This window comes from Carassius gibelio, chromosome A21 (assembly GCF_023724105.1).
Source record: "Carassius gibelio isolate Cgi1373 ecotype wild population from Czech Republic chromosome A21, carGib1.2-hapl.c, whole genome shotgun sequence".
NCBI classification, from domain to species: domain Eukaryota; kingdom Metazoa; phylum Chordata; class Actinopteri; order Cypriniformes; family Cyprinidae; genus Carassius; species Carassius gibelio.
In genome coordinates, this window is record NC_068391.1 from 13,287,973 (window position 1) to 13,305,146 (window position 17,174).

The 17,174-nt window shown below is 37.6% G+C and overlaps 1 protein-coding gene across 4 annotated transcripts in view; it reads right to left on the minus strand.

Annotated features, from left to right (window-relative positions):
• The window catches only part of LOC127941683 (glutamate receptor 1-like), a 52,978-nt gene that overhangs the window by 23,397 nt on the left and 12,407 nt on the right, over positions 1-17,174 (minus strand). For all 4 annotated transcript variants that reach the window (XR_008149133.1, XM_052537030.1, XM_052537029.1 and 1 more), the window contains 8 exons: positions 8,711-8,895; positions 7,664-7,717; positions 5,994-6,152; positions 5,528-5,695; positions 4,496-4,600; positions 4,037-4,147; positions 1,943-2,149; positions 548-1,005 (listed from right to left, as the gene is read on the minus strand). Coding sequence is in view for 3 of the 4 variants with exons in the window: in XM_052537030.1 (XP_052392990.1) it covers positions 548-1,005; positions 1,943-2,149; positions 4,037-4,147; positions 4,496-4,600; positions 5,528-5,695; positions 5,994-6,152; positions 7,664-7,717; positions 8,711-8,895 (1,447 nt within the window). In the remaining variant the exon portion in view is untranslated. The remainder of the gene's footprint in view (positions 1-547; positions 1,006-1,942; positions 2,150-4,036; positions 4,148-4,495; positions 4,601-5,527; positions 5,696-5,993; positions 6,153-7,663; positions 7,718-8,710; positions 8,896-17,174) is intronic.

Below are 17,174 nucleotides of genomic sequence, written 5' to 3' on the forward strand. Positions count from 1 at the left end.
GAGTGTGCAAAGCAGTAATCAAAGCAAAAGGTGGCTACTTTGAAGAACCTAGAATATGACATATTGTCACACTTTTTTGTTATGTATATAATTCCATATATAATTCCACATTTATTATTATGTGTTAATTCATAGTTTTAATGCCTTCAGTGTGAATGTACAATTTTCATATTCATGAAAATAAAGAAAACTCTTTGAATGAGAAGGTGTGATTACCTGCATGACCAATTGGTTTTGGTCATGCAGGTAATCAGAAACTAAAAAATAAAAGTCATAAAAGTCATAAAAGTCAATCGATAATCTAATCTTTACCTTCACTTCAAATTAAATCTCCCTGTTCCAGTCTTAATATATTCTGAGGCATCTCATTTCAACATGATCTGCATTTCAGATGTAGTTCAGGGATGGTGTAATGCAGCAGACAATTAAGATCATCTTTATTTTACAACCCATTATCTCCATCACAGATGTTGTTTGTGGAATATGAGTCAGGCAAAAGTAAAGGCAGCGGTGGAAGATGAAACAAAATATGATAATGTCCCCCTACCTTGGTGAGATATCACATCCTTGCTGCATGAAGGCTCCCAGGGAAAACCACAGGCTATTGAAGATCCCAAATTCATTGGTGTGTTCAGGTTGCTTCTCCTCTCTCTGATTCTGATTCTGAGCGTCCTGGCTTGGCGACTGGTTGGATTCTGGTAACGGTGGTCGGTTCTGGTTTTGGTTTTGCTGCTCCGTTTCTTCCTCTTCGTCATCTGCATGCCACTCGTACGGACTGAAGCGACTCACCAGGAACAGCACCACACTCACGCCAATGTAGGCAAACACAATGCACATCCAGATCTCGTACGCCAATGGGTCCAGGAAGGAGAAGACACCTGGTTTGGACTTGGTGGGCTTCTTGATCATGATAGATATACCTAAGCTCATATAGGGCTTGGAGAAATCAATGACCTCCTCTCTGACCAAAGTGATGGTGAGGGGGGCGACAGCCACGTCTGCTTTCTACAAGACAATATGATTACATCATTAAACAAAGAAAGAGTGCCATGTGTGATTTACTGTTGACAATCATGTTTCAACAACTTCTCAGAAAGTGATGCAATCAGACATTCAGAAAATGTTTTACGAAACGTTGAGATCCAGTTTGCATACAACAAACACAAACCAACAAAAAGCTTTACCCACCATTTTAGAAGCAGCTGAACATATAAATAACTTCAAGTATTATGAATCACTACAGTCAGTTCTACTCAATGCTGCATCCTCAAGAGAATCCCTCACACGCTATTGCTCTCTACGCTTCATATTAATGCCATATTTTCTTCAAGTTGAAGAGAAATCTAACGAATGCTGCTTGACAACACTGAGCTGTGGTGTTCGCATTTAGCCCAATGTAGACAGAGTACATCTGACACTGCTTAGCATTCCAAGGCAACTAATTCTGCAGCCTCAGGGTAAAAATGCTCTGAATAAAAAACTGAGTGCGTATAAAAGCCAACCACACATGCACCTCGGTTTTGCTATTATAAATTATTTTGCTATTATAAATGATATCGTGCTAATTGGCCTTCGTTAGGACTCTTTGTTATGTTGTTAAAATTGCCAGAAAGTCAGACATTGTAAAAACATGCTCTGACATAAGGGAAAATCTACCTTTGTTAGACCCGACCCGAGGCATTGAGTTTTGGAAACACCATGTTCTGTCCTGCAAACTTTGCCAGCACTTTGCTATATATTTCAGAAAATATTTTTGTCACTGTTAACAGACTGGACCTCCAAGGAATGGAGGAAGTGAAGCTTTAAGCTAAATTCACTGATGTACGCTAGAGATATGCAGACTTAAAATGCCAGCCAAAATAAAATAAAATAAATAAGCAAACAAACAAACAAATCTTTACCACACAAAACTTGATAACATACACAGATAATAGCTACTTACGCCATACACTAGTTCTCCAACCATCCCATTCCACATCATTGTCTCTGAGTCTCTGGCTCCATACTTTCCGTCCCCCACTAGTTCTAGCCTGTAGGAATAGCCCACGTGCTTGGCGATCTCTGCAGCCAGCTCCACACAATAACCTTCATATTTGTCATTTCCCACTAGCTGCTCATGGTTCTTCTTCAGCATCACATATGGAGACTCCTAAGGATAAAGAACACAGTGCAGGTTAAGTTTGCATTTCTTGTTTTGTGTGGTAGCAAGGGCCAGATCAGTCGAGTTGTTTGGTTACTACATGATTAAGAGTAGTCAAAGAGGCTTGAAAGAAAATTTTGCATCAGCTACATCAAATGTTTTCTGCATTTCCAGCATATTTCTCAGCTTATATATTATTGAAGGGTTGCATTTCAGCTCAGTTCTGTGCATCTACACAGAACAACATCAACAGAAAAAAAAATACATTTAACAAAAAAACACTGAAATGTGTATAGGAGGAAGCACACCTGTGGTTTTACCATAAAACAAGTGATATAACCTACCAGGAGCACCAAAATATCACTATGTACATGGTGACAGCAATATTGCTAATGCTTTTTTTATGTCTTTGTTGTATGCTCTAGCAAGTTTGTGGCTACTTGGTAAAATGGGAATGACTGGACCTGAAGGAGCAGTGTGACGCACCAAAAAGACCGTGATGCACCAAACCAACATTAAAGAACTAAACAGTTTAACAAGCAGACTGTGTTGTCGCCTGTTGTCACCTGCGTCTAAGCCCAAAAAATTAGCTTGAACACACCACGAAGACTGCAGGCAATAGCCAACTAGCATGTATGTTCTGTGTTTGCAAAAGAGGAAATAACTTTCTATATCAGCAAGTGGCAGTAGTATATATTTGTCCTTCAAAAAGAGAAGATAAAACTAGTTCTGTGTCAAAGCAGGCTTGCTTACCATTTTGAATATGAATCATGCTAATCAGTTGGTCTTTACACATTCCAGACAGCCATTTCATTATGATAATATTTGTGTATCAGGAATGCTCTGATGTAAAATAAGAGCAGCCTCTGTGTTCATTCTTGGCTTTGTCATTTGCACGCTTTTATTACTTTCACTATTCTGATCATGCACTGGTTCACTAAGCTGAACAGCCAATCAGATTTCACCGAGCTGACAGAAGTTCAACGACAGCCCAACAACAGTCATCCGTCAGCTTGGTATGCCACAGCTTTAAGTGTTAAGTAGATCAGCCTACTGCATATAAAGCTCAAGTATAAGTTTCCTGTCCATTCTCAATATTATTGAAATATCATTATTGACTTTTTATAGTTAAAAAAGGTGATTAAGACTATATAACACAGTGTGACACCCATAATGAGGCTCTATATTTCACAACTTTGACTTTATATCCTACAATGTGATTTAATTTTATTTTAAGCTCACATAATTATAAAATATTTTTACACTAAAGAAATAAGCTACCATATAAAATAGACAGTTATAAGCTATTTGGTAGAGCATTGCACTATGAAGCGCAAGGTTGGGAGTTCGATTCCCCGGGAAACACATGATAGGTAAAAATGTATAGCCTGAATGCACTGTTGCTTTGGATAAAAGTGTCTGCTAAATGCATAAATTTAATTTAATTTAATTTAATTTAATTTAATTTAATTTAATTTAATTTAATTTAATTTAATTTAATTTAATTTAATTTAATTTAATTTAATTTAATTTAATTTATGCTCAAACCATGGATTGGCATGGATTTAGGATGGGACTATCTGTTTGGTTGACCAGAACAATACTTTTTTAAATTATGCTTAGTGAGAATAGCACACTCCAAGGCACCATTAACTGCACACACACACACACACACACACAGAAAACATGTACACCATTTAATCTTAATAACACTCATGATTTGTAATTCACACGTATGTGACATATTGCCTGATTTTATATATGTCGTATATATTAAAAACCTATATCAAAACCTATACTGAAACATATATGTTTATATAGGTTTTTTCCATGTGGGGTATTTTGTTTAAAGCGCTATGCAAATAAAGGTGACTTGACTAGACTTGAACAACTCACCAAGATGGTGGTGACTATGTAGGTCCTGTTTTGCAGTCCAAACGTCTCATTGAGCATGTTGATGTAAGTAGCTGTGTTCACGTATTTCTCACGTTGGTTCCAGTAGCCCACCTGCAGGCAGAAAAGAGGAATGTCACAGCATTGCACATGAAATTCAGAGCCACTATTTTTAGAATGTTAAATAATCATATTGATGGCTTAAGAGGAGCTGTAATCACTTGAAATGCATGCGTGGCTCTTTAAGCCTGCCTGTGACTAACACTTCATTCGCTTTCATCACAGCTAGTGCTGAAGTTTCAGGAGCAACCTCGGGTTAATCATTCCGGATCAAATTTATGTCAGGAAAATGTCAAGCATGATCTGTTTTCTAAAACTTCAAGTGAGAAGTCAGAATGTATGATTACTGGTATGGGATGGTAAGTGTGGACGCCATATGTGTGCATATGTGTGTCGATTTACTTTCTTGGGTCCGTTTGGGCCAAGTTCCATCACGCTGACAGTAAAGTTGGTCCGATGTCCTTTTTCATTAAACTGAATATGTCCTGTAAGCCCTTCAAATTGCACCTACAGAGACAATCACACATAATTGGATTGTTCATAATTTCATCTTCATCATCGACACAGAACTTCACTAGGTGTGAAACCTGATTTGCATTTTTGTACAGGAAGCCAAATGATACTTTCGATCAATCAAAATAAAACAGAAATCACCATGGCTTACTGTGATTATCACAATGGCTGCTTTTTAATCAAACAAATATATGCAACATGTCCTAAGTGCATCACAGTGTTCCTTTACACACAAGCAGCTCATGATCCTGTGTTTTCAGTGTCTCAAAGCAGCATTAAATGCTGCTCCACACAAATTCATCTCTGCATTTAGGACCCTCATAACATGAATTAGGAAATGCAACATGTTCCAACCATGTTCCCAAATTTATAATGAGAGGCTCATTTATAAAACAGCTGTGGTCAACAAAGAGATGCTTAAAGGGCTCCTTGCAATTAGCCTTTTTCCCTAAATTGTGAAGGCCTAATTTTGCATGAAATAATGGGATTTTTAAAAGCTGAAAAGCCAATGGTAAAATTGGCTCTGCATCAGCCCCTGAAACTTTTAAGTCTTGAACCAGAAAAAAAAAGCCCAATAAGAAGTCACAAAGCCTATTCAATTGATCAGCATCCTGTTAATATGTATGTAGCGCTGCACAGAGGCTGTTTTCTGTTTGTCTGAAATGAATGTATATACAATCAACATCTATAAGCGATTGCTGAGAATTTAATCAGATAATGGATCAAAGTAAAAAAAATTGTGATTGCATAATAAGGCTGAATCAAATTACTTTGGATGTTAAGAAGAACCTGATGTTCTGTTTGTTATATAGTCAGTAAAAATACAGGCCAGTTCTGAGGTTTGCCGTTCTTTCCGACGAAATACCAGCTTTGCCATGAGAACCAGTACTCTTTTGGTGTAAAAAAAAAGTGTCTGGTTACCTGCTGTAGGGCTCTCTGAATGTCAATGCCTTGGCCCCAGGGTGCAGGAGGGTTAGCCAGACACTCTCCTGCGTTCCCCCTGCGAGATATATCAATGTGCTGCTTTCTCAGGTTCTGGAAGGCAGTGGCCATGACAGTCACCCCGTCATATGTAAGCGCTCCAGTGTACTATTATGTTCCAAATGTAAAGTAAGGGGAAAAGGATAAAAGGATTTATTCACAACCTTAGGCTTTCACATGCCCTGCTGAAAAGTCCGACATAGAGGGTCACCGGTATACATTGATGTGTTTCTTGTTAGTTTAAGTAGCCAGATTTAATTTTCACAAACTATCTTAACCTCTTAAACGCATTACCCATGCAGGATCAAAATGGAAATTCAAGGTCTTTTCAGCAGGGCACACACCTTTTTAAGTCCATCATGAGAGCATTTAAAATCATATTTTTATGACTAAGACCTTGCTTTACCTTGAGCCTCCTTTTGGGACTTTTCAAGTCTTTACTGTCAAACTCCAGCCAGTGCTGTATTGTCCTGCTGACAGTAGGGTTTGTGTAGTTCATGAGCTGGAAGCCTGTCACATTGGCACCGCCGTTCCTGAACTCTGTGAGATTAAGATCCAGAAATCCCTGAAGGCAAACACATCAATATCCCAATATTCATTCATCTTTGGAGTCTGCCTTGATACACAGAATTGTGTTAGATTTCAGAGTAATAAAATGAGTTAAAAATCAATTACACTTTTTTTTATTGAAGCAATAAATTAAATTGAACAGAAAATATTTTTCAGTCAAACAGAACACAATATAAACCAGAATAAAGTCATTAGAGTCAGAACACATAATGTAGAAATAATTAAATATTCTTAGTCTTGCTAGATCTTAGAAAAAACCCATTCGAAACAAGGTTTAATTGCACAGTAATGGTTATGAATATAATGTGGTTACATCATGGGTATCAATAGAGGTAATGATACAGTCGCATGCATAGACATACATAGATATGCATGCTGGGTAAATATCACTGTGTGATAACAGCTAATTGTACTGTCTCTGTGTTTATGGGTATGTTGCTCATCTGGGTGACCAACCCCTGTGGCGATGAACCCAGGGGACTCTATAGTGCAAAGTGTTGCATCCCTGCTGCTTTCATCATAGTTGGTTATGGGATGACATCTTTTCTCTTCATCACTGAATTGGATTAAGTACAGTACTTGTCTTGTTTGGAGGATTTTCTTTTTACCCATCAAAGAACCCAATTGCATATATTTACAATGCTTTCCTGTGAAGTCACAGTTCACGAGTTCTGCTTTACAGTTTATTTAGTTGGCTTTATGAACAACTATTATTTTGTAATATTAAGATATTAAAACCATTCTGAAATTATATTTAAAAAAATAAATAAAGTAATACAAATATTCAAATAAATATTAATAAAACATAATAAACTACCATAGTCCTGACCTAAGTGCCACAGGGAAGGTCTGACAAGTATAGCCATTGAGTGAAAATGGAAATGACATAATAAAAACATAAATATAATCATAATGAGATTCATAATGAGAAATTAGGTCTCTTCAGCTTCTTCGGTTGGCCAATTATGTTTTCTGAGCAACCATTATTTTGTTACTCCCTGAACTCCTTAATGCATTGCCAGCCCCTAAATATTTCAACCATCCTGAACAATTCAAACTAGAAATAGAAAATCTAAATCTAATCAAATATTAATAAAACATTCCAAACTTCCATATACAATCTAGGAAAGATCTGAAAAGTATGGTAATATAGTGAAAAAAAAATCATATCATAAGATGAATTTATTTTCGATGCAAAAATAAAAGGATCTCATACCCTTCGAGAAAGGGTACAAATGCTAATTCTGTCAGCTCAGGGGGTAATCTGCAATCTGTCTGCATTGTGTGTAACATTTAAAAGCATGCACACTCCCCAGTCACACAGAAAAAACGGAGAAAAAGTAGCCATGCAATGTAAAACACCACCATCAATTCGTCTGAGCGCTCCCTTGCGATTCCAGTCAATGTTCAAGAGGTTAACCGACAATACATCATAAGTAGCCTCAAGGCTCATAGTTCATTCATGCAGACCAAAGAGGACTGAAGGATACAGGATTCTTCACTTACCAGGTTTGCTAGTATGAAATGGTAGTTCTTCAAGTTCTTTTTTTGTGCCGCAATCTGAAAGACAAATACAACACATTAAACAGCATTAAAGCACTACCCTCTCTCTTGCTGTCAACTAATGGCAGGCCTCTTTCCTTTGATGCCAGTTAAAGTATAATTTTTAGCCTGGCTCTCTAAATAGCGATGAATAGGTCCCATCATTCAGGACTTAATTGCTGTCCCTCCCAAGCTCATTGAGTGTAGAATATCTATGATCAGAAGGATAAGTCGGAACTAAATGAGATTGAAGGGAGGAAAGAAGGATTTGGCATATGTCACCATAGGAAGTCCAATTATAGGACTTAATGACTACATGTGCATGAAGACCGCATTAACACCTGTGAACAGCAGCGGGCTTCTGGAAGCACACTGTCAGGGTTAACTGTATCGGATGCTGATTTCTGATCATTGGGTTTGGCACTGTTTCTTTGAGATCTTGTCTGGATGGTGAATGGCGAGAAAAGTAATTGCCTTGGTGTGCCTGAAGGAGGAATTCATTGTTTCTCAATCCTCAGATGGGAAAGACATGGCATAACTTTAAAGTGTACTGAAAAATGATCTGCAATCCAATAAGACATGTAATGTCCAATAATGAAGTCAACATAACATTTCTTAAAATTATGTCAGATGTCCCAGAGCCATTAAGTTAAGAGTATACACTGCGAATTGTGAAATATAATTGCAGGCCTTTGACCATACTTGGCAATACTTGGAATCCTTCTAGAAATTAAGAAATTCATTGGGGATACTGCCGAAGCAATACATTATTAATTGAGGTATAAATTTTTGTAGGTTTTTCTTATGTTAAAAAATAACTAAGTGTTTTGCTACAGTAAAGACCAAATAAAACTCCACAGATTTCCACCCTTTTGATCAAAAATCCCATACAGAAAATTTCGTCTGGGCCAACCACCTGGTTATGGGTCTGCACAGTAAAATACATGCACTATACACATGATATAAAAAATGAAACATGTTCTTGATAATAGTAACGTATGAAGCATTTACCAAGTTTAAGATGGAGTTGAGTCTCTCCAGCTCACAGTCCAGAATGACCCTGTACTCCTTCTTCACATCCAGATCTTGGATGGTTTTCAAGAACGCCACCTCTGTCAGAGTGTCAAAGTTTATGGATGTCACCTGCCAGGTCTTTTCAGCAGCTGTGTCCAAGATCTTTTGCAACACCGTCAGACCTTCAATAAGTAAAAAAAAAAGTCCCAGTAAGAAGACTCATGTGGCTTTAACTGAATATTCATAATAGGCAGCCGCTTGCATGGATACACATATGTTTTAGCACAATATGTTGAAGCATCTGTACCTCTTCAAAACATCAGTATTTTAAGACAGTGATGCAACTCTGTGAATATCACTTTAGTGATGTACTGTAACATCCTGGGAAGTAAAGTCTTGATTTGGAAAAAAAACCCACATGCTCTGTTGAGTCACATATTCCGGAGGAGCAGCTCTGTTTCCACATTTAGCAGGGGGTCTCCACTGTTCTGCTCCAGCTCTAATCAACATCTGCTTTCATATCACTTAGAAGCCTCTTTTCTCAGCTTAGGGAAAATGCTGGGTGTTTTTGTAAGGAGGACAAGTTAAGACGCATTTGAAGTTGTTTAGTCTGGGCAGATTTTAGAAAAACCTTGAGCAATCATGGTTAAATAAAATATTTGGATATGCAACATTTATTTTCTCACTAAACAGTGCTCTTTTGTTACATCTAGCTAGCTTACGTCTGATTCTCAGCGTCCTCTTATATATTCTCAGATTTTTTTTTCCTCTAGTGCTTATTATCTTTTCAAAGAAAACAGAAACACACGTTGAGAAACTGCCTTTTGTAATCTGGTTGATCAAAAGCCACTACCGGCAATTGTATGAACTGTATGGCTATGATTTTCTTAGAGGAAATTAAATAATGTGATATTAATGGCCAGCATATGGATGGCTTGCTGTGAATTTGCAGAGACACAATGCAGAGACACAATGTATGACTAAGCACGCATCGTTTCAGATCATTTGACTTTTTCTGGTTACCTGCATGTGGTTTGGTCATGTGATGGTTTCTCGCATATGGAGAGAAACTAATAAAAGAAAGAACGGCTGATTGTTCTTCAAACAGGAACTATCTTCCAACAATGACAGCTTGTTTCCTGTGTAGCAGACGCAGTGATATAATTAGTTTAATGAAAGATGATTCGCTCCACAGTAGCATCTGTATTTTAAGGTGAGTGATTTCCCAGCCTCTTATGATCTATTGACTAATTGAATGTAATTAATCAAATTCCTCTATTTATTTGACTGTTACCTTAGCTAAGTCAATGACAAATAAAAGTCTTTCAGATTGTTACACGTATCAAGCTTAAAAAATAAAATTCAAGGCATTAATGTTTACCTACAAAACCACCACTAGCTCTGCACCCCTTTACCTAAATTCATTACTTCAGAGTTGTGTGCCCTCAAGAAGCTTGCATTCTCCAAGTGAACGACACATTATTGTACCATCTCAAAGAGGCACAAAATTACTTTCACTGACTTTTTCATTAACTGTTCCCTCCTGGTGGAATGACCTGCCCATCTCAGTCTTTAGCCATCTGTTCCATCTTTTTTTGACCCTCTAAAGCCCCTTTCACACTGCACGCTGGACCCGGCAAATTGCCGGAACATTGCCGGGTCGCCTTCTGTGTGAAAGCAAACATGTCCCGGGATTGATTCCGGGACTGATCCTGGGTCGAGGACCTAGTAACATTGCCGGGTTCAGTCCCGGAACGAGCGCTGTGTGAACAAAAGCCAGATCTATTGCCATGAATGAACAGATATTATCTTTAAACAAAACAAGAAAAATTTACTTATCCTGTTCAAAATGTTCACTCCCAACTCTTAATGTATTGTTTGCTTCTGGAGCATCAGTGTACAATGTTTTCACCTTTTATAATAGTTGTGTATGAGTTCTTAATTTTTCCTCAGAGTGAAAAGATAGATCTCAAAATTATTAGTCATTGTCGGATGGAGCCAAATATTCAGAAGATGTTGGAAAACCAAAGAATTTGCAGGACTTGAAGGATTTTTCTGAATTTTAGTTTAATGATTTACTTGAAGTGTCTGTGTTTGCAAATATTGAAAATATTTTTCTCCATCTAAATGATGTTGTAGTCCTCTTGAGTTTGTTTATTAATATTTGCAATCCTGTTAAATGTTTGCAGTCTTGCATTTGCTGAAAAATAAAAATTGTGTTTTGCTGTTGCCTTGTTGTGTTTGTGGCTTCGTTTACAGTTATTATAAGTGCATATGATGCATTTTTGTATAGAAGGCCCATAGGATTTAAAACATTAAGTATACAGTAATTTATGCATGTTAACTGAGACACGGGTGTCGGTTTAAAGAGATTTAACTGCCTGGATTTTGCTGGGACTATTGTCATGCACAGGGATGTATGTGGATTTACCAGTGAGTGAGTAAACATTTCCACACACAGAATAGTCCGTTTCTGACAGTGCCCAGAAATCAGAAACGCCAGAGCATAGACAGAAACTGACAGAAACTATCCATTTATGTGTTTATATGCTGACGTCAACAGTCCGGAAACACACCTTTTCATGCAGTGAATGTAAATGTAAGCTTTCAGACAAGTTTTTGCATTCATGTTGGATTTAAATATGTTTATTTCACTTTTTAATAAGTTTACATTTATGTGAACATAAATAGCTTAAGCATCAAGTAAAAAGTAAATAATACTTTATTAATTATTACTCAAAGAAAAAATATTATAATAAATAAGTAGTTTAAATAAAAGTTAATTAGAAATGCTAAACTGTGTTTAAAAGGAGATCTGGGTGGTCATGCAGAACTTCCCAACTTCAAAAGACAATCTCATTTAGTCATGCTGACTAAATTAGGTAAATTCCCTGTCAGCCTTTACCCAGAGGAACAGGATCAAAGCCTGTGCATTTTGAAAAATCAAATTATGACGCTTTAATACAGCGATCAGTGTTGGCTTATGCTCAGTTACGATAAGCTTACTGGTCAATATGAACGATGCATTCTGCAGAGAGGAGACTTTCAACTTCAAAGACATCAAATCTCCAATTTAACCAGAGGCAAGTGCCTTTAAAGCCAAAGCTAGATCAATACTGACACAAATAATAACACACATATCAGTGTTTGCGAGCAGCACAAATGTACAAAAATACAAACCACCAACCTCCTGATAAAGCCTGACTACAGATTTGGTGGAAAATTAGGCCATGCAAAGTTAAGCAAGTGAGATGTTTCAGTGCAAACTAGCTGGCACATTTAAATGGGTCAGGAAAGCGACATACACTCAAATAAATTTATCAGAGACAACATTAATAAGCTAATTTTAGTATTTAAATAATTTGCATTTGTTGTGAATGCTCGGTTGCACTATCAGACGTGGATTTGGATCGTAATTGGTGCTGTCATCACAGTTGCTCATGCATTATGGCCTAGTCTCTTAGAGGGAAGCTTGGTGTTAGAAAAACAGGATTTGTTTTGCTTCACTTTCAAAAAATGTATCAAAATTTGTCCATTTTTGTAAACACCATGTCTTTTGCGAAGCTCTTGCATGATTTTTTTCCAAACGAGACAAAAAAGGTCTTTGCTTTTGGCAGAGATTCAACTATATCTAGAGATGAGCAGATAGATAGATTACAAAAATAGACAGTGATCTTGGCCCACTGCATACTATTAGCATAATACGTTAACAATGCATATCATTAACTAAAAACAAGACTATAATCTGGATTGTAGTGTACAAAGTGACTCTTGGGTTCAGTTGTCCACATAAATACTGCTTTCTGCAGGATATACACTGAAACTTTTGTCACTAGGGTGAAATTTTGTATAATTCTGCATAATTTGCATAGTACCTGCACTCTTTTATCCCTGCTTTCAATATGAGCCATCATCTGAAAGGCTTTCATTTCACATCTCTCTGTAAAATACAAGATTAAAAGGAGATTTGCTAATTATGGAATAAGTACTTGGATTATTACACAACAGAAGCCAGAACAAGGTTTGTCATTGAAAGAACGGTGAGTTAGCCAATGCATTCACTGGCATTCATTAAAAGACTTTGTCAGATAGCCTTTCGAGACGTCTCTACAGCCTTGGCCACACCAACGCTCTACCCTCTCCTGACGCCTGTGTCTCGGCAGCTGTAAAATAGTCTCGTGCCACAGAGCAAACCAGCTTTATCTTCCATCAAGCAGCACTAACCCGCAGATAAGACGTAGGGAGATATGGACAGTGTGTTAGTGTTGCCTAGCACGAAAAGGGAAGCAAAAAAGTGTAGGGATTGTCTTGGAAGAGCAGAATTGGCTTGTTATCACCCACTTTTGCCGCGCTTCTCAAAATATTGCACACACAGGAACAAATTTCCTCACCGCCTTTAACAAAGTTGGCTGTGTGTTTACAGGCCCTAACTCTATTATCTGGGTCTTTGAGGAGATAGCCCACATGCGGCTGGCTCATCATGCTTCTGCTTGGTAAACATCTGTGTGAGCTGGCAAGGACAGATTTGGGGGTTGTGATCACTAAACTGCTGCAAGCTCCACAGATGATGCTTGTGCCATCTGCAGTGGCTTTAAGATGTCATCTCTGAGTACCTGAAAAATGTCTCATTAAAAATTAGCGTGAGACCAGGTAATTGTAGGAGTAGTTTTGCATGGTAGTAGAGAACACCATAACACCTCTATTAGGGAACCTTTCCTCCAACAAAAAACGACCATATAGGTCGTTTGTGCAAGCATTTATTATGACCTATATTTACGTTTTAAAGTTAGGCGCCCTCAAGCGTGCGTAAAAATAATGACAGTATCGTGTTGCGTCTGTCGTCATGAATTGACGTATAAAGTCATTAGCAATCAAAACACACGTTTTGACATTTAAAACATTAATATGAAAATGACCTTTTGCCGATAGGGGCGCAATTGTAGTATACGCTCTGATGGGTCGTATTTCAGGGATTTGGACAAACGACCTATATAAGCGTATTGGTTGGAGGACAGGTTGCTATTAAGGATTTGATGCATTCTAAAGCTTGTTGAAAGGTTGGACTATTTCTAACATGACACATTGCCTTGATATAAAAAATGCAGCATGGTAATTAAATTATCGCTGTAAAATACATAAACCAATAAATGAAAAATGTGAAAAATAAATCACTAAAAACTAAAATGAGTGAATTTAGTCATAACAACATTATAATACACAGTACGAAAACTGCATATTAACATATGACACTCAGACATTATAATGTGCTCCTACGCCTAGTGAGAATATCGTTCCCAATATTTATACGGTTAAAAATGGGCTCTGTCTCATATAGCCTTGTTATTTGTACACGCTGTGACTTTACAGATCACAACATTTAAATAGGAAAATGTTTGCATTATTTTGTCACTTATTGGGATTACTATGCTAACAGTATCCATTTACATCCAGTCTTTGTGTTAAGCTAGGCTAGCGGTGGGTGCGTCAAATAACATTTACAGAACGCACAGAAATGAAAAAGGTATGTATGGACTTATCTAACTCTGGAGGATACTGTGAATAAGCTAAAGTCCCCAAAAGTCAGAGTGTTCCTTTAACTGAGAGATGCACAATAATTATCAGCCGATATTTATCGTGCACCCCAAGTATAATGTGCTACATGACATGACAAACATTTCACACAAACACTCGTATGCATAAACAGTTACTTAAAAGGTTTAAAATAACCTAGAAGCTGAGTACTCTTGTATCCAGGCAACAGGAGAGCAGAGGTAGTTGTTGTATTTGTTTGTAGATGAAACACTCAGTGACCTTGTGTTCCTAGTTCAGCACTGGCACACATCTGCATGATAAGTGAAACAATAATGTGTGTTTCTTGATTCAGGTTTTAATTTCCCTTAATTTTGTATAATCAAGAGTGGGGTGTAGACAAATTCAATACTTTGTAACATGGTGGGGAATTCACAATGAACTGTGCCTGTTGACAGTGCTGTTATTTGTTATTTGCACATGCTCTCTGTGTTGTTTAAGCACCGATTCGCTAAAGGAATAATGCAAATCAGGTAACAGCAAAAATGCTGCTACAATATCTGTATATCATTGTGCAGTCTCTCTCCACCACTGCAGTCCTGACTGATTTCAACACCTGAATCAGCTCTTTAAAATGCTCGACTATACCACGCATCTGGATATATGGTTATGATGATCTTCTCCATTATTAAATGAGTAAATCCTGCTATAATCAGTAGTAAATCTACACAGATGTGATGTTTTATTAACAAATTTCAGGAGGAGAACGCGTAGATAATCAAGCCCTCTCCTCGGACAGTATGACAAATACACATACTATTCTTCTCGCTTTATTATCTGCAAGGTGAACTTGTGAAACCTCTTTTAAATGAAGTTCTGTTTACCAACTGCTTTCCGTGAGGGGTAATGATGTGAAGTTTATTTTACCAGACAAACAGAGCTGTTCAGTTTGTAGTCTTAAAACTGGGAAGAGAATTAGCATTTTCTTGCCACGGTTTCCCTTGGGAACTTCATTTAGGTTTTTAGATTAGTGGTTTTACATTAAGAGGGAAATAAGTGTAGCTAATATACAGTAAAATGACTGTATGTGTAGCTAATGCTGCCACACAAAATCATGCTGGAGGGGACGACAGACAAAAGCAGGACACTGTACCTGCACCCAAAAAAGGTCACCCGATGTGGATGTTTTCTGGATTCCATAAAAAAGATGAAGTCTTCGAAAACCCAGTCTCCAAGAAGTGCCGATCGACAGTATGCTCTTTTTGTAAGCCTTTGTACACTTATGGTTATGAACTCTCTCTCTGTCTGTCTCCATACACTTCAATTTTGAGTGTGATTCATGATTGACTCTCAAAATTTCTACAGATATTGCAATAATATTGTTATCATTAATTATTTTGGCCATGATAATCATGTAGAAAATATCTAGTGCCACGGGAGCCCTAATTGGAAACTGTCGCAACCCATACAACTACCACAGAGTTGTGACTTTACACTTGTGAAATGATGATGAGTTATAATGAATTGATAACTGATGTAGTCTTAATAAAGAGGCTTCAGAATTCACAATTGTGGTCCGACCATGTATAATTTATGTTGTAGAACAAAACATTAAAGTCACTTCTGTTATGAGGATGGGTTTGGGACGAACTCAGATGCAGACAGGATGTACTGAACACAAGATTTATTATACAAAAAGGGGAAAACAAAACCCACGAGGGGGAAAACAAGGACTAGGGTAGACACTAAATAACTCTACAAAACACAATAAACAAGGTAAACAAAGACTCTGAACACTAACTACTAACAAACACTCACGGTAGTACAACGACTTCTTTGAGGGGTTACAAGGACACGATATCGCAGGAGGCTGACAGGTAGGAACACATAAGTGGAACAATGAACCGACGAAAGACAGAGCACACTAGGAGATCTAAATAGGGGAACAATTAAGACACGACAGGTGGCACAGATAGGACAATCACGACAAGACTAGGATAACAAGGGGGGCGGGGCAAGGGAACGAGACAACACAAGCACATGGCCCAAAGACAAGGCCATGTGCTTGTACACAAAACACGGGTCTGTCATGATCCTGCCTCAAGACTAGAGAAAAGTCGGGACATGAAGCCAGAATCATGACAACTTCAAGTAACCTGATTCACAGACCTTATTTTACTCACAAATCGAAGACTGCTTTTCTAAAACCCCTTCAGGAAATTCCCAAGGGAAGCCATGGTGAATTAGTCTTACGGATTGGTCTACAAATTGATTTCATGACTGAACAGTTCTACTGCGCTGAGTTTTATGAATAGGGTTCAATCAATAATTCGCTTTATTTACATAGAAATGAAGCATGTTTGTACTGAAAATAATGACAATGACTTTAATTAAGTATGGCTCAACACTTAAAACTCCTGGTTAAAATGGACTATGGGTGGTTAACAAATTAGAACAGTTTTTGTGCAGAAAATACTGTGCACAACATTGGCACAAATTGCCTTGCTCTGTTCTGGTCATGGGATCCGTAAATTATTGCAATAGTGATTTGGAGTTATTCTCTAGTGACAGTCTGATAATGATTGGATATGGCAAATATGATGGAAAGCCAGACACGTGTCTACAGTTACATAGTACAGCCAGTGCTCATCCATACTCAAATCACAAATGAAGATCTTTCAGTGAACTTCAAACAGATTTTCAGAACAATCCTGTGGAATCAAGGAGCCATCAGTAAAATTACTACACCCGAGGCATTGGAAATGTCAAAGTATAACCCTATTATAAGCCAAGCAGCTCAATAGGATTACATCAAATCATCACGTTTTTCCGACTTTCCCAGCAATATCTTTTAAAGCTCCTAAATCACAAATCACTAAATTAGCTGCAGTTCATCTTCATGGCATCCCGAGTAACCTTACCCCGAGTATTA